The 17,822-nt window shown below is 38.3% G+C and overlaps 1 protein-coding gene across 4 annotated transcripts in view; it reads right to left on the reverse strand.

The window, feature by feature from the left end:
* PFKP (phosphofructokinase, platelet) overlaps positions 1 to 13,390 on the reverse strand; it is a 45,887-nt gene extending 32,497 nt beyond the window's left edge. For 2 of the 4 annotated variants that reach the window (XM_027450474.3, XM_072033816.1), the window contains exons 1-2: positions 12,995 to 13,230; positions 5,060 to 5,133 (exon numbers count right to left, since the gene is read on the reverse strand). In XM_027450474.3, coding sequence (XP_027306275.1) covers positions 5,060 to 5,133; positions 12,995 to 13,079 — 159 coding nt within the window. In that variant the 5' untranslated portion in view covers positions 13,080 to 13,230. Of the gene's footprint in view, positions 1 to 5,059; positions 5,134 to 12,300; positions 12,374 to 12,994 lie in introns of those variants that run through there. The other 2 variants (XM_027450475.3, XM_072033814.1) reach the window with 2 other exon arrangements.
* Between the last annotated feature and the right edge of the window lie 4,432 nt (positions 13,391 to 17,822).

The following is a 17,822-nucleotide window of genomic DNA, read 5'->3' on the forward strand; positions in this document are numbered from 1 at the left end:
GGAAACACTTAATTTGGGATGATCCAGAGGAAACAAAGGTTTTAGCCATTAAGAAAGTTCATTTCCATGTTACAAGCTTGCACTGGCTTAAGAAGGTGATGTTGGAATACAATATAATACGATATGATAGGAATATTCTATAAAATTTATATTCACATTCTATCATGTGAGTCAAAGAAAATCTCAACTCAATCAAAAGTATGAGTTACATGTAAGATAATCAAGTAATAGTAAAGAAACAGTTAGGTAGAAGATAATCTGTCCCTAATTTCTGTCCTTAACAGATCTTTTCATTATTTTGTATACTCTCTAGATACCTTTAATATGTAACATACACACATACAAAATAAGACATCTTAAGGCTCAGATATTATTTGCATAATTCTTTCAAAATTAAAGATCAAGCTGGGAAATAATAAATCCTTAATCTGTTTAATTTATCTACAACTTTATTTCTAAGAAAGTGCAGACCCTCAGACAGAAACATTCCATTATATCCAACTGAGCCTGATGAACAAATTGTGGAGTTCAATTATCAGAGAATTGTTAAAAGAAAAACAAATTAAAAAAAAAGAAACCAGAGTGTTACTCATATCAATAAATAATGGATAGAAATCTTCTCCTATCCACATTCCTATTGGCTACAACAACACTGAAATACATAGCCTATAAATCCTGAACAAATAGCATGATGCTATACCCTAACTCTGCTTGTAACATAGACTATATATAGCAAGCTGCACTACAAGCTGACAAAAATGCATACAGTCCACATATTTGCTCAAATCGTTCACCTTCCCTTTCTACCTGAAAGGAAAAATAAACAAACTGGATCCAATAAAGTATTCTAAGTATTAAAGGCATATCAGGAGACTCACAGATGAAAATTGCTAATTCATATTTTATTAACAGATGTAAAGCATAGAAAGAGCAAAGGAATAAACTACTACTTGAAGTTGGCTCTGTGATTTGCAACACTTTACAGCAAGGCTAAAATGAGCTCTGACTGACTCACAGGATGGTTGAGTTTGGAAGGGGCCTCTGGAGGTCATTTTGTCCAACCTGCTCAAGCAGGGCCATGTAGAGCCAGGTGCAGCCTCAACCAACCATTCTGTAACTCTGCGTGACCATGAGCTTCTCTGTGTTGACAAGCAATAACAATTAATAATTCCTCTAACTGAAAGGTAGCTTTTGGAACAGGCTAGATGCATATTAGCTTTGTTTACATTAGCTTTTACTAACTCAGTTCTGCTTGCCAAGTGGTGCATGTAAGCTAGCTCGGAACAACATAACTACAATTTCAACTCTGTTCTTCCCTGCCATTAACAGGTACGAAAAACATAGAACTTAAAAAAAAATCTTTCTAGAAAAGCTACAGAGGAAAAAAAAGGATCAAGTAGAATTTAAGTATTAGTAATAAAAATGATTTCCATATATCATTTTACCTACTTAAATGCTGGTGTTAACCTTGGGGACTGGGCAATTCATTTTAAAAGTAGAATTCAAGATTAAATATTTCATCAAATATTGCAAACTAAACCTGTTAGATTTAACACTATCATAGTTGTCTGATTACTACTGATAATCTCTGCCTGGCATGCATATAGACCTTAATAAAAACATGGTGGTAATTTGCCAATTTACCCCCCAAAAAATGTTTACAGTTTCTAAAATAGCAGCTTTGGTACTAACATACTCGAGCTATAAGGCAAACATGGAAAAAAAAAACAAACTGTAAAGAATACAACAATACATATTCAAAGGTCAACCCCTCGTCATGCTTCCTTCTTCTAACATCTGATAATTTAAAGACAAACTAGAGGAAATCTGTGGGTCACACGTTCGCAGGGCACATGTGCATATAGCATAACTCTAGAAGAGAGCAGCAGGGACAGCAAACCTTGCTTCTGATCTTAATTCCACAAAAAAAGCTATAGGGAAAGAACAAGTTATCTTCTGATATGATTCATGTTAAATAACTGTTGAAACCCAAAATATATGCTTAATTACTCAGTTTTTCTGGTTATTGCTTATAAAAATATCACCGGGTGCACAAAACACCACATAAAAGGCATAAAGATTTCCACACAGAAATCCATGACTGCTGTACCACTGAGTTTCCAATGCTCTTGGAATGCCTCTTGAGAAAAGGTCTCTTAAGCAAGGCAAAGAACCTAAGGGTTCCACAGCTTAGTGGTAAGAGCAAACAGCCACTGGGAACTATGTGGCCTGCTTCAATTGAGGAAAAAAGGAAAGTTATTTATATAAATATTTAGGATCTCAGTTTCTAAAATTGATAGCCATATATGACAGCTAACACTTCTATATGAAAAAAAAAAAACATTTCTGATTAGTAAAAATAAATAAAAATAAAACAGCTTCCTAGCGCAGCCTGGTTCTTTTACACATACTTACTACATTTTCACAGCATGAATAAGTCCATGGGTATTACAATTTTAATTCAGATTGTGTAGATATGGGAAATAATGTGATGGTTTTCTATGATGGTAGCTACAAACTGTTTAAATCCTAATATTAAGTGCTAAAAGATGCTAACATAAATAAAATATAGAACCAGAGCAACTGTGTAGAGTAAGCATTATTTCCACAAAAGAACTGTAAACATTATTTCCACAAATGAACAGCGTAATTCTCAAATGTGCTCATTGCAATTACATAAAATACGTGTGTTAGGTTTTTTTGTTTGTTTTGTTGTGTTTTTTGTTGTTTTTTTTTTAATTTTTATATTACAATTAATTTTAATTTTGTCTGTTTGTTTTCCTCCTCCTTTTGGGAATTAAGCTATGTCCAAACAGCATAAGAATTCCAATATCTAATGTTTTCTTTATTTGGGCTTTGACAAGATCAACTTAAACTCTATAAAATTAGGTAAGTCTTACTAGTCTTACTTCATTGCCATTTTCTGCTTATTTATCTTGTTAGTCTCTCTTACTTCTAAAAGAAGGACAGAAAAATCGAGCTGTTTTATATAGAATATTGACCTAGCTTTGGACACAGCTAGAAGACAGTGATTTTTGCAATGCAGAAGTTCTTATGAGAGAAAGCAATAGTTACAGGGAAAAAAAGAGCAGACAACTGCAGCAAAGTAGGCTTCAGAAGGCTGAGATGTTTAACTCCATTTTTGGCTCCAAATAAGAAAACATTGCCAAAGTAGGGCAACAAAGATGTTGAAAAGACTAGAGGGCATGACTTATGAGGAACAGTTGATACTTGGTTTGTTCAACTTAGAGGAGTCTGAGGGGTGACTTTGCTGCTGTCTACAGCTTCCTTGGGGAGGACGAGGAAGGGGGGTGTTGATCACTTCTCTCTGGTGACAGGATGAAAGGGAATGGCTTAAAGTTGTGTCAGGGAAAGTTCAGACAGTATCAGAAGAAAGTCCTTCACTGAGTGTGGTCAAGCACTGAACCAAGTGGTTACAGCCCCAAGCCTGTAGGTATTCAAGAAGCAAAACTCCAACAGTAACTTGGTTTCTACAAATGACTTTCATTCAAAAATTATGTGACTTCGCTCTTATCAAATTTTAGCAATTGATAGAGAAGCATGATAACTTTCACTGGGATTTTGACAAATTCAGAAAAACAACAGCACTTCTATGGAAATTCATCACTGGATACACTGCATGATACAAAATAGCCATTAAAAAGCAAACAAACTCAAAGATAAATTACAACGATGATAATTCTCAATTTATATATAATTAAAAAAAAAATCTGGTCTTTCAGAACAGCCAAAAAACCTCCTTACTTTCTCAAAAATATTTGACCTATTTCAGCAATCCCGCAGAACAGCTGAACATTGAAAGAATTCTAGAGATTGGTCATGTAATTAGCACACACACAGTATTCAGGGCTCCTTGCTGTAGCAGTGTAGCACAAAAGAATTCTGGAGCACAGTGCTCCACTTATTTGCATTTCAATGCACTTCACCTCTCTTTAGTAAATGAGCTGTAGGAATAAGCAGACCAAGAAAGAAGATGGATAAATAGCTGCCTTTAAAAACTAAACTGTATATTTTGCATACACAAAACAGAAAATAAAGTACTTTCATAACACCTCTATGAATCCGAGTACTCCTTTTGTTAAATAACTTTAAAAAACAAAAAACAATTTTGATAGGAGTACTGAGTTTTGCCCCACAGCAAATGTTTTTTATGATTTGTAATCACCCCATACTTTTAAATAGTTGTAAAGGAATTCAAGTACAAACAGAATGACTTTTTGCTGAAAAAGTATTTACGGTATTGTGCAATCTGCACATTTTATAACTGAAGGTGTCTTTCAAGCTGGAGTCTAACCTGAATTTAAGTCTTCCGATAAGACATGCTCAGATAGTATTCTTTTGTCATTTACATTAAACTTGTCTTCTGCATGTTTCATGTCAGAGGATTGTTATGTTTCTTATGTAAGTTAATAGTCTTCATGCACATGCAGTCATAATCTTCAACCACAAAATTCTGCTGTCTGGATATGCTACTTTTTTGTTTGTTTCTTAAAAAAAAAAAAAAAAAAAAAAAAAAAAAAAAAAAATCCAATCTTTAAACCAGGAAAGATGGAACCAGCCTAGCAGAACTCTTACAGAAAAAAAAAAAGAAACGGTGTTATTTGTGAAATTGTGACAATGGCACATTCTTATCATACCCTGGGGAGAAATAAGAATTATAAGTTTAACTAGGTTTATTTATACATCACAATAATTGAGACCAAATCCAATAATAATAATTGGGGACAAACATCTGACAAGTACACAAATACCTAATCTCACTGTTGAGTGTCTACCACCTCTGTTTTCTTAATGCTTTCAGGCTTCTGGTGCAATATGGATTATTCCATTTATTTAAAAATGACTTAACTTTATCATATATCATGTCAGAAGTGCTTTACACACACACACAAAAAAAAAAAGTTGATATGATTAAAAGGGAATGATATCTACAGCATTTTTTTTCCTATTTTGTTACTCACGCTCTATGAAGTTTCCACAGTCAGAAAATTACTCAAATACAGTCAAAAGAAATACAGAATGAATAAAAACCACTAACCTCATAAACAAAATAGACTTTGGCTTTTACATAGATTCCCATGCGTACCACTGCACGTACAGCAGCATTCATACCTGGTAAGAAAAAGCAAAATCACATTGTTCCAGGTTACCTTTTTTTGTGTGTATAGTGTAAACTTTCAGCGTCTTTGAAAATAAATAAAAATAAGAACAACGATTAATTCATTCCTAAAGGAAGACAATGATCAGCATCTATTAAACCAGGAATTTGCTTAATGATATTGCAATCAGTCTATAAATATGAAGGTTGCAGTAGTATTTACTTTAATATAATAATGATATGCCAGTATGCATGTCGGTCTGTGATTAAATTGCTGTCTATTGTAAAACAGCATTGTAAAACTAACAGCTACTAAACCAGAAAGAGAAAGGAAATTCACAATGAAGATTCAACCAATTTAACATCTTCAAAGGGGATATTATGCTACAATAGCTCTTTTTCCTGAGCTCTCCAAACAACACGAGTATAGAGTATTCTATCAGGAGCACAGCCAAAGCTCCTGACATTGAAGAAAAAAGGAAAGAAAGAAATAGCTGGAAATTAACACAAGAAATGTATTTTGGACACATTTCACATAAAAGAAAAGTGCCTATATGCCACTTTGCTTCCCTGAAATGCAAATTCACACTGGAACTCGCTGCTCACATATCTGACAAACTATACTAATATAAAGTATTACATGCAAGCGTAATGATCAAACACTTGATCTCCTCAGAAACAGTGCAAGTTCCACTGGTCCCCCTACATTTGTTAAATGAGTTTCTATCATAATCCATCACTTCAGGTTTCATGTTACCTTTCTCATTAATCAAGAAGTTCACAAAAGTAATATGCTAATTACTTCTATATCACTTAAAAAAGGCATGAGATTATCCAAAGCCTGAGGACAGAAGCTGCAGTTAGGCTACACTGAAAGATTAGCCTCTGCACATCAGCTGAAAAGGGATGCCAGAAACATGACAAATTCTCCAAATCTGCTGCATTCAATATCAAAATAGCAAAGCAGTAGGTCAGCTCTGCTGTTAACGTAGGTGTTACGTGCTCACCAATCTGGAGATTTGAGAACATGATAGCTAGAATACGTAAACTCACAACACAGTAAGCCATAATGACCTATCCCCACAATGCCTACCATTACTGGGAGAAAAAAAAAATAAAATACTGAGCTATAAATGCCTACCTGTCTAAATAAAGAATGAGGCTGAGGTATTCTCAGAGATTGACTAATGAGGAACATACCAGAAAGTTCCTGAAGTTGGCTAATGTTAAAAAAAAAAATCCAAAAAGTTTGCCAAAATCATGTGGACAGCTTTGTTGATGTATAATTAACAAATAGTAATATAATTTGCATAATGTCACTTCACCTTAAGACTAAAATCTTAAGTAACCATGCTTTCCCCCAAAATCTGTATTAGGAAATAAAAGCAAGAATTGTCTCTTTGTCCCTCTGTCTCGTGGCAGAACATGGAAAAGTTCTCAGGTGCCAAGAAAGCTAAAAGCACAGCTCTGGAACAAAAGCTGGCTAATGCCAAGGAAAAGCTGAGAACTTCTTTTGACACGGTGTACTGAAAAGAAAGTTAGCATGCTACATTTCAGATTAAAACTAATCTATTACACAGAGTGAAGGTATCTCCTCAATTAAGCAGTTCAAAAAGAAAATACAAATAAAAGAATAACATCCCCCCTTCCAAATTCCTCTGGAAAGCAGAGACAAAGACCTTTAACTGTATAAAATCAACCGTTCTTCACAACACTGCCGTTTTCTGCAAACCAAGAAGACACAGGCACAAGCTACTCCTTTCATCAAAGTCCACCGCATACTTAGCTCGTTCTGTGCACAACTGTTTGTTTGTTTAAGAGATGAGGACAACTTTTTGTACTATCCCTATCACCACACAGTTTTAGAAGAGAGCTGGCAAGCTCATTTTCTGAAGGGAAGATGTCCATTATCACTCAGAGAGGAGTACTCAGAACTGCCCTTATAAGATTTGTTCTTGAGGTTCAAATGTCACCTTTCCCGTCTGGCACCTGAGGGGACACAGTAACACATCTTTGGTATCTAACAAATGTTTGGCTTCAAAGACTCTGGTGTCTCACTCATTAGCTGTCTCTGTTCTCCATGTATCCAAGTAAAATAAAAAAAGGTGTCTGTGATTCCAGCCAGCTGAGGCAGAATTGTTTTGTCAGCAAAGAGTATTTAATAAAATAAGAAGACATTAAATACAAACATCCAAATCTACTAAAGACGCGAACTTGTCTTTTATCTTATGTTTCTGCTTTATTGGTCCTGTACCATATCTTTATATCTTTAGCATAAATCTCTTAATCAGTGTACTTTAAAGAAGGATTCCTCTGTTCCTATTCCAAATTCTCCAGATCTGCCAGAACTTTTTTTTAACCAAAAAATTAGCCTACAAATGTTGATTAGGCTTACCTTTCACACTTCTAAAACAGAAAATTTAAGCATTTATTTCTAAAAATGGCAAATCCACTAACTCTTTAACCATGAATATATTCTTAATACAGTTGCATACGTTTTTAGTGAATACTTCCTAGTTTCCCTGTCTGACATGAAAAACTGGTGAGACTCACAATTTACCTGTCCAAAAAGACAGTAAAAGCTCAAGAAAAATGCAGGAACTACAGACAAAAAGCATTTTCTCTGTACCACCACTAAAACTTTGTAAATTCACATAACAGGCATTATTATTGCTTGGTGATGCAGGCTTTATTTCTTTATATAGGAAGAGGATTTGGGCATCTATTGGCAAACTCCTAAAGAAGTGGCTGGCATTTCAGAAGGACTGAAGCACATTATAATTCAGTATCTGCAAAATACAGGTAAAACACTGAAGCTTTAGATTTTATGTTGGCTTTCTAAATCTGAATAGACTGCATTGCTTGCAGTGATTCAAGTATGTAAATACAAAGGATTTCACAAAGTCTCCGCATAACTTGTCTAACAAAGCGCTGCTCTATTTCATTATCTGTGGAGACTTACAATAGCGCTTGTGAATTACTGTAATATCTATGAAATGTAATTACACGCTTATTACTGAAAAACAGATTTATCCAGTTAGCCATGGATTTAGTCCTGAATAATAAATACTGTGCCGATAAACGTAGGATTAGAATAGCAGCTTTACAAGTAAGCTACAGATAAAACCAATATATTTTTTTTCTGGTTTAATGCAAACACTTTTGCAGAGAAGCCTTTGAAGGAAGAAAAGATTTATTTTGTTCTTTTGGACTCCGCACAGATTACGCTACCTGCAACGACTTAGATGGCTTTATGTAATGCCTAAAATTAATTTCGGAGTGGATGATTTACTGTCCTTCTTGATATTCTCTGTTCAGTTGTCTTTGAAGAAGCTGATTTTTCATAGCAGAGTTACAAACAGTACTGCAGAATTCTTTGAATTATTTCAAAGACACTCCCCCCAGAAGAATATTTCTCTCTTGTGCCTACATACTGTTTCACGTGTATGTGCAAAATTACAACAATGGAATTTGAGTAAAATTAAAACACTGTTTTGTGTTTAGCTATCTGTTTTCACGTTAGTCAGCTCAAACAGGCCTTTAAACAAGTAACTATAACACTAACCATGTAAAAGAAAATGTAAAACTATGCATCTTGCTCACATATCAAGAAATCCTTAAGTTTCAACTATTTTAATTATAGGTATTGGCTTAAACGCATGTTTAATGCCTTAACACATGAACTACAGAAATGTCTTAACACTGTTAAACAGAAAGAATTTATTCAAGGACATAAATGGATATACCTGTAATACAGTAAGAGGCTATAATCGTCAAATGGAAAGATAAGAAGCTGTAGTCAAATACAAAACACTGAACAAATCATTAAAGCTAAATGGAGAAAATTCAAATTGTTTTGTTAATTACATAACATTTTATTGCACATTAATGATTCTAATTACCTGAAGAGAAATACTATACAGTTTAAGTGCTTAGAAAAACTGTATCAGATCAGAGCTCTGTACTACACAAATATTTATATAACATTGAGACTGCAAGCATATCTACTTCTTCACAATTTAAAGGACATCTGAAGAGACTACTTTCATTCACAGATTCTGCAAATAATAGATAAGCTTCCTCCAAAATATTAAATGTCTTGAAACAGTTACAGTCATCCATTAGTAACCACATGCCTTATTTTTTTTAATATATATTAAAAAGTGGACACATGGTTTGCACATCGATGTCTCTACACACACGGAATCATATTTGCTGGAAAAGATGCCTTTATTCCACATGATTATCTTCATATTACGTAAGTGTTAATAAATAAACTGTACATTTTGGATGTCATGGAAGAGTGCATATTTTATTATTTGTTCAGTGGCCAAAATTCATTTTTCCAAAGGAAGTGACCAGGACAAGAACAGTATATCTACACTACTATATCAAATATGCCTTGAAATGTCATTGGCAAGCCTGTAATGTTTCAAACAGAGAAATGCAAATCTTTACTTCAGCAGCCTTGGTCTAGTATATTCTAGAATATTACCAGGCAATCCAGATTTCTAGCTCCCTCACTTGCTATCTTCCACAACACTAAATCTTTGAGTTAGTATCAGAAATAACATGATCACCTCTAAGGACAATAATCCTGAGCAAGTAAATAGGAACAGCTCAAAGGAACCACAAGCTCATCCTTTTTCAACAGCATGCAATTGCCTTCTGTCAGATGCTTTCAGATGATATTGCTCCTGCTGCTGAGACACACCTATCATGGTTCTGGAATAAGCAGATTGACTGGAGGTTATATAAACATGAAAGTGACCTACAGCTGCCCAAATCGTCTGTGGTAGTCATTGCCAACCACCATAAAATACAACCACGTACCTGAAGCAGATCATGGTGAATCCCACTGAGTAATGACGGAAGCATGAATAAAACCAATTTTTAGTCTATTTTTCTGAGCTTCAATCTCTACCATTTGTAAATAGTCCAGGAAATGAACTAACCCCTACATTTTGAGAGTTGTCAGAATTTTGCCTCTCAAGGTAATTGTGATTAAGGTAGAAAGTACTTACTCTAGTTTACTAGTTAGCTGGCTAGCTAAAGCGATGGAATGCCAAGTTTACACACATTAGTGTACAAACTACACCTTTTTGATGTAAAATAAACCAGCAATACATTCTTTAACCCCACCAAAAACAATACTTCACAAAGTGTGGTGACTAAATCATAACAATCCCAGCATGGCATGTACACATTATATAGTGCTTAATGTTTCTTTTTTGCCAGCTGTGAAATAAAAAACCTTACAAGGAAGTACCACAAAGGTGGGAAAGTGATTTACACTTTAACACATCCTATAAATAGGAAGGCTTGTTTGTTTTACATAATGCTACTTCTAAATTATTCACAACAGCAGTAAAGGCAGTAACTTGTATTCTAAAACAGTATCAAGCATATTTTGTTCTAGGATAAGATTTACAGCCCACCTGTCTAAATCCAGGCACCTATTGGGTTGACGATATGTGTTTATTGCAATATTAACAGGTATTCTTTCCACTGTATTTCCTGCTGAGGCTGGTTTGCATTACAGATAATCTGACCTTTTCTACATCTACGTAAGACATTTGAAAGAAAACCACAGACTGGAACTTTTTTTATATTTTCACTTTTTTGTCTACGTCACAGTTTGTAGTTTTACCTGCTCTACCATTTTGCTTTAAAATTTATTTGCAACAAGTTCTGCAGCAATATCAGCATATTTCCTTCTGCGTATCCTTCACAGTTTCTCTAGAACATTTGCCCTACACAGAGCAAATGACCTTGACAGGGCATGACTCATTCTGTCCCTTGCTCTACGCCTAACCCAGCATGCAAACAGACTACAGGTTGTATATCTTACACATCTCTGTCATTCAGGATAGTAAGGCTTATGAACCTCAACTGCCTCGTGTCATTTGGTCCAAATGATCAGATCCTAAAATTGCTTTTTTCTTGTTCTAAGTTAGGTCAACAAAGCTGCCTACAAGATGCCTTGGAAGACATCCAGCTTGCTTTGTTTAGTCTTTATGACAACCTCTCTCCTCAGACAGCAGCTTTCACAGGCTGTTCATCTTTACCTTTCAGTGGAAATATGCTGCAGTTGCAATCTGCCAGATAATGTCTAGATGCTATCCACTCATTCTGCGATTTGCAGAATGCCTTAATTCACATAGTGACGAGTGGAGATTAATACTTTATAAAAGGAGATGCATCTGCCGCTGCATTATATAATCTCCAGACACGCGGAAGCGAGCAGCAGGGTTCAGCCTCTTGCTGAACACGCTACTGCTGCTTGAGGCAATGCCCTGTCACACTTTAAAGTTAAAATTGCGATTTGGTGACCTGACCACTACAGCAGAAAAGCCTTTATTCACAGTCCCTTCTAGAATCACTTGTCAGTGGAAGTAATGAGAGCAAACAGTGGATAAAACTTGAACAAATGTAACCTGACTGCAGAGGAAAAGAGAAGCCATTTAAGGTCATCAGCTTGCTTTTTCTCTGGAACCGTTTTCCTTCCTGGTTGGCACTAGATCAACCCCAATCAGAAATATTCCCGAGGATCCCAGGTAAGACCGGGGACTCCCCGTTATTCCTGCGGAGGGAGGGCGGGAGGATGCTTCTCCCAGCCCAGATGACGCAGGGAGGCGGAATCTGCAGCGACTCGCAGTGGATCACGTACACACCGGAGGGGGGGAGCGGGCAGACGCTGGTCCACGCGATGGGCTGCCAGGAGGGCGAGCGGCAGGCACGGCTCTGCCCATACCCACTTGCCCGTTGGGAGAGCCAGGAGAGGCTCCACCATGGATGCAGACCGGTCCCTGCACGTTTCCATGTGCAACGCAGCGAGCAGTGGTCACTGAGCTGCCAAGTATAAAGGAAAGAGAGGGAGGCTTTTCTCTTCCTCCTCTCTCTTCAATCCATAAACGCGAGTAACGTTTCTTCTCGAAGTTAAAGTACTTCCGAGGCACTCTCCGGGGAAGGAAGAAAAAAAGTAAATAAAGCAAAGGAGCTAAAAGCAATCATCACAAAACTCTCCCAGCAAGCGTGGAGAGTCCTGTGAAGCAGCACGAAAAGCTGGAGGTCTGAAATCTTAATTAACTGAAACTTCAAGCTGTTAGCGTAAGTGAGGTTTTCTGATAGAAAAGGGGAAACGAAAGTGCGGGAAAAAAAACTACTTCACGACTAAGTACGTTGAGATCGAGCCTCTCTCTTTCCCCCGATGCCCGTGCGCCTTTTGTTCCCCCTGCTCGCGCGGCTCAGGCTCCGTCTGCACTGAAGGCATTCAGGGAGGTGGAACACGCTGCCAGCACGCTCCTCCCGACAGCAAGCCACCGCCTGAGCTTCCTACATCACGGCCGGGCACACGAACGTGTCGCCGGGGCAGCCTCCCCCCGCCGTGAGGCAGCACGACCTCCTTCCTTCCTTACCCCCCCACCCCCCATTTATTTCCCCGGGGGCGAAGCCGTCTCGGCGGCAGGAGTTGCTAACGCCGCAGCGCTGCTTTCTCTCCCTCTCTTCCCCGCCCGGGGCAGGCTGAGGGGAGGCCACGCGTTAGGAAGCGAGGGTGAGAAAAGGAAAGGAGGCACGGAGGATGAGAGGCCGTTTGCGGCCAGGCCGCGAAAAAAAAAAAAAAAGAAAAAAAAAAAAGAAGGGTTATCTTTTAAACGATCTTAGTACGAGATAGCAACAGGAGGCGCAGGACCCCCACACCCCCTCCAGGCTCCCTCGAGGCCGTTCGCGGAGCCTCTCCCCCGCCGTGCCCCAGCCGGAGCAGCCTCCCCCAGCCACCCCGTCCCTCCATCCGCCCCCCGGAGAGGGGGAATTCCCCCCTGCTCGCCCCCCCCAGCCTTCCTCCCCCTCTCCTCATCCTCCCTCCGGGCTCACCCTGGGCATCGCCGCCGCTGGTGAGCACGCCGATGGCTTTCCCGGTGCCCGAGAGGTTCTCGAAGAACTTGGGCTGGTGATCCATGGCGCCGGCCGGGGGGGGACCGGGCGGAGGTCGCTGAGGGAGCCCCTGGCCTCGGGGCTCTGCCCTGCTGCCCGGCGCCTCGACTCCGCCGAGCGCTCGGCCTCCGCGGAAAACAAGTTTAAAATAAAATAAAAGAAAGGATTAAAATATAAAGCGGTGCTGGTGTGGCTTTACAGACGGGTGTATGAAAAATAAGGGGTAGCTGGGTGCCAGAGGGCGGGGAGAGAGAGAAAGAGGCGAAGAGAGCGCGAGCGAGACCAGAGGAGGCGCAGCGCACACCGCAGCCTCGCCGCGCTGCCTCCCCCGGCTCCGGCTGACAGCGCGGCCCGGTAACGCCCCTAACGCCCCGCCGCCACGGGCGGTTGACGGGCGGGCCGGGGAGCCAATGGGCGGCCGAGGTGCCGGAGCGAGCGGAGGCCGTTACGGCGGCGGGGCGGGGCCGGGAGGGGTGGGGGCGTGAGGGGTCTGGCGTGGGGGCTGAGGCGGGGGAGGGGCTGCAGGTGGGGGCGGGAGGACCCTTCCCTTCCTCTCCCTTCCCTTCCCTTCCCCTCCCTTCCCTTCCCTTCCCTTCTCTTCTTCCCTCTTTCCCTCTTTCCCTTCCCGGTGGCAGCACCTCTGACTGGCCTCGTGTCCCAGGGCCTGCTCGGTGTCTGCTCTGTCAGGTCTTTGTCCCTCTTTCTGCCCTCCCCATCCCTCCTGAGGTATTTATTGCTGCACTGCAGGCACTCAGGCACACGTAGGGAAGTGGAGTTGTTGCCTGTGAGCGTGCACAGTTCGCAGACAAGTGTTGAGTCTGAGGGAGCAGTGGAGGCCAAGCAGATGGCAGAAGTTACATAGGAAGCCCCTGTCTTTCTGCCCTGCCTTCTGTTCCACACTGATAAAGAAGTGCTCTCTTAAACTCACTTCATTATAATATCTCATTGGACCAAACCAGTATGATTATGTTCATCGCTGTAACATGCCCGTGATTGTAGCAGAAACAGCTTAAGCCCCTGATTTTGTTAATTCAAGTAGATACTAATGTGTTATCCCATAAACAGTTCTGTCTGGAACTTAGCATGAGTAAAAGTATTTGCAGAATCAGGGACCAAGTTACTCGCCCAAAATTATAAAGCAAGTCAGGGAGAGAGTCAGGAACAGAAGCAAAATGCTGACTCAAGTTTTATACCTTAATAGCTGTAATAATTATTGTTTTTATTCAACATCTACATCACATCTTAGACTTAATTCTCATTCTAAAAATACACGTTCTCATCCTGTCAACTTTCACACAGTCACAGGCAGAAGCGCAGTCATTTAAGTACTTCAGTCAATATTACTCATAGGTAAATGTTTCAAGAAATTGTACCTGCAAAGAGATATCTGCACGTACTATATGGGCACCGCGTATGTGCAAATCTTCTCAGAGGCTAAAATGAGTGTATAATTTGACAATGGAAAAGACACGTTTCCAAGTAGTTTGCATACCCCAAACATCTTTTCTGTGTAAGTAGCTGCAAAAACTATTCAATAGGGAATGTACTGTATTATATCTGAGGAGAGTTTTGAGTCATACAGTGTAACAAAGATAACTTTTATTATAGAAATATATAAGCCCTGTAAAGTCCTGCTTTGATCATCTCTGTTTTGAACTGGAGTTGCATCAGTTTCTTGAAGAGCAGCTCTGCAAAAGCTAACTTAACATTTTAAAATTCAGGGCTTGATACAAAGCCTGTAAAATCAATAGGAAGGTCTTAGGCTAATATAAAGTATTGCAACAACTTCAAGATAATGGACCAGTGATAATTTGTTATCTGAAGAATAGCCTGAGGAAGTTTTGCATTGATTCTTCTTGCTTTGGTGCAGATACTTAGCCCATCTTTGGAATTGATTCATTTTGCTTTATTCTTTGTAATTAAAGCATTCACACTTTGTCTTGAAGGAGACTTGTCCCCTTTGCTTCCAGATATACCCTTGATGCTGTGGAGTTATGACTTTCTGAAAACATTTTTTTCTCCAATAGCCTTATGGTACATAAAGAATTCAGTCCTTGTAAGTGATGTAATTTTCCCCTCCCTTGTGGAGGGGCCTGTGATTTCACTTCATCATTTATTATAGCTACTCATTGTTCTTTAGGAGAGCTCTCAGGAGAGAGTTATATTTTGTCTGTGTAAAGTCTAATAACAGAGGTGGGAGGAGAGGAAAAGATGTGGAACTGTTTGTTCTCGAGGCTGTCTTGATGTACTTAAATATATTCTGGTACTACTGTTGCCAATAATCTTAAAAGGCTTGGCTTGAATATTGGAGATTGTTAGGGAAAACAATCTCGTTTAACCCTGTGGGGTATAGTTGCAATGTAGTTAGGTACAGGCACATAAATCTTACTGACACGGAGAGAATAGGCTTTTGTGAGATATGCAAACCGATCATGAAAAAAATGCATATCTGAGTAAAATCTCAGCAGTTAAGCTGCACACTACATTAAGTGCTCTAATTGTCCTCTTACTATAACACTTAATACAATCAGTTTACATGGATAAGGACAGCACAGGTGGGTTTTGACTGTTCCCTGATACTGACTGTTGCAGGTAGGCAAGAGGAGAAGAATGTGGTTAGACTGTGTGTTCCTCAGGCCATCTAGATCAAGGCTTCTTTAAATCCTGTCACTACCTAAGAAATCCTGATGGATCCTTTAAAAATACTTTCAGTTGCTGCCTGCCTCAACTTACTGTGCAAATATTGTTAAACAATGTTGTGACTTTGAATTATAAAGTTGTTCATATTGTGGATGTAGTATCATAGATGCATCCAGTATTTCATTTAACTTCCATGGAAATCAAGTTAAATTAAGAAGAAAAAGCCTTTCCAAAAGATTATTGCATAAGTAGCATAGCAGAGTATAATTAATTTTTAATAAATTTCCAGCTTTTAGTACCTGAAAACTGAAGGTCCAATTGAAATAATTTTCTACTGCTAGATCTTTCTTTCATATGTGGATTCTCTGCCGTCTAGTAGTATTTTAGCCCACACTTCAAGTTTTTATAATGAGATTATAGAAGCTGTCTCTTCTGCTCAGCTACCATGAGACTTATGGATCATAAATTCATTGATTTATTATTTAATAATAATCATTTATTATTATTAAAATATTGTTTATAAAATATTAAAAACAGGCAGAAAACAGAGGATGGGGTGGAAAGATTTATAGAAATTATGTCACTTAAAAATGAATCAGGATAGACACAATGCACAGTTTGGTGTGAAAAAGAAAGAAAGAAAGAAAGAAAGAAAGAAAGAAAGAAAGAAAGAAAGAAAGAAAGAAAGAAAGAAAGAAAGAAAGAAAGAAAGAAAGAAAGAAAGAAAGAAAGAAAGAAAGAAAGAAAGAAAGAAAGAAAGAAAGAAAGAAAGAAAGAAAGAAAGAAAGAAAGAAAGAAAGAAAGAAAGAAAGAAAGAAAGAAAGAAAGAAAGAAAGAAAGAAAGAAAGAAAGAAAGAAAGAAAGAAAGAAAGAAAGAAAGAAAGAAAGAAAGAAGAAAGAAAGAAAAAGAAATCATTGGTTTGTCATTTCTGGGAAGAAGGAGACAGGGATTTCTGTTAGAGAACAGATTACTTTATTTCTTTAATACTGTGGTATTCCCTCCCTATATCTTGCATACAAACCCTTGTGCTTCTTAGTCTGTCTTTTTCCAATTTGTTTTCACCCTTCAATTGCATCATTCTAAGAGTGTAAATGTAGTACAGCAGCTGGATTCCCGTATTTTGTTTGTTTGTTTTTCATTTTTCTCTTTCATAATGACAGTACTACTATGCCGATGTCCATAAGTCTTCCTTTATGCTAGAAATAAAAGGTGTAAATGAAAATAAATCTGGACCTAGTATGGGGCAAGAGGTATAAGAAAATCTTCAAGAGATTTGAAGAAAGGTCTTGCTGTTAGGAATAGCTGAGGATGAAAGAGAGATGAGGGCAATGGAAACAAACACAGATTTGAGAAGGGGATGTGATTGTATCCAGAATAGTTAAGTCTTCTAGTAAATATTCATATGATTTTTTAATGTATTTTTGTGTTTTCCATCTCTACCTGGTAGTGATTTTGCTAGGTGGAGAGTTGACAGAGTCATGGAGAGGAATGTACTTAAAACTCCGACGTACACAGACATTATGGAAAAGGTAATCAAAATATTAATCTGTTACTTCCCAGGAAAATGCAGTAAAATAATTTTCATTATGAAGATAGATAATGTCCTGAGTCACTATAATATCAGCTTTTAACAGAGATAAAGAGTAGTATCACTGGTTTGTGAATATGCCCATTTTACGCAGGGACAAATAAAGCCCTTATACTAAGTGTAAGCTATTTAAACTGACCAAAGTCAGCTGAGGAAGTGGGAGTGGGAAAAAGTGTCAACTATAAAAGTATGTTATCTTATTTTCAGAGAGGGATAATAATATAAAGTCACTGTATTAATCATGAAGGAAAGTCATTTACTGAACTTCAGCTACAACTTTTTTTTTTTTTTTTAATGTCAAATGGCTGTTGCTTTGAATTTCTTGTACCTGACTATTCACTTGAGAGTTCCGATACTAATCTAAAGCATTAATGAAAGTCCCAGTAAAACCAAGCAACAAGACGTTTTGATGGTACTTAAATCAATCTCTGTATAAAGGAAAACACAAATCTAATCCCTAAATTTGCTTAAATATAAGTGTTCTTAATTAAAAATTAGCTTATTTCAAAAAGCTAATAATCTGATAAAGCAATAGCAAG

Source organism: Anas platyrhynchos, chromosome 2 (genome assembly GCF_047663525.1).
Source record: "Anas platyrhynchos isolate ZD024472 breed Pekin duck chromosome 2, IASCAAS_PekinDuck_T2T, whole genome shotgun sequence".
NCBI lineage: Eukaryota > Metazoa > Chordata > Aves > Anseriformes > Anatidae > Anas > Anas platyrhynchos.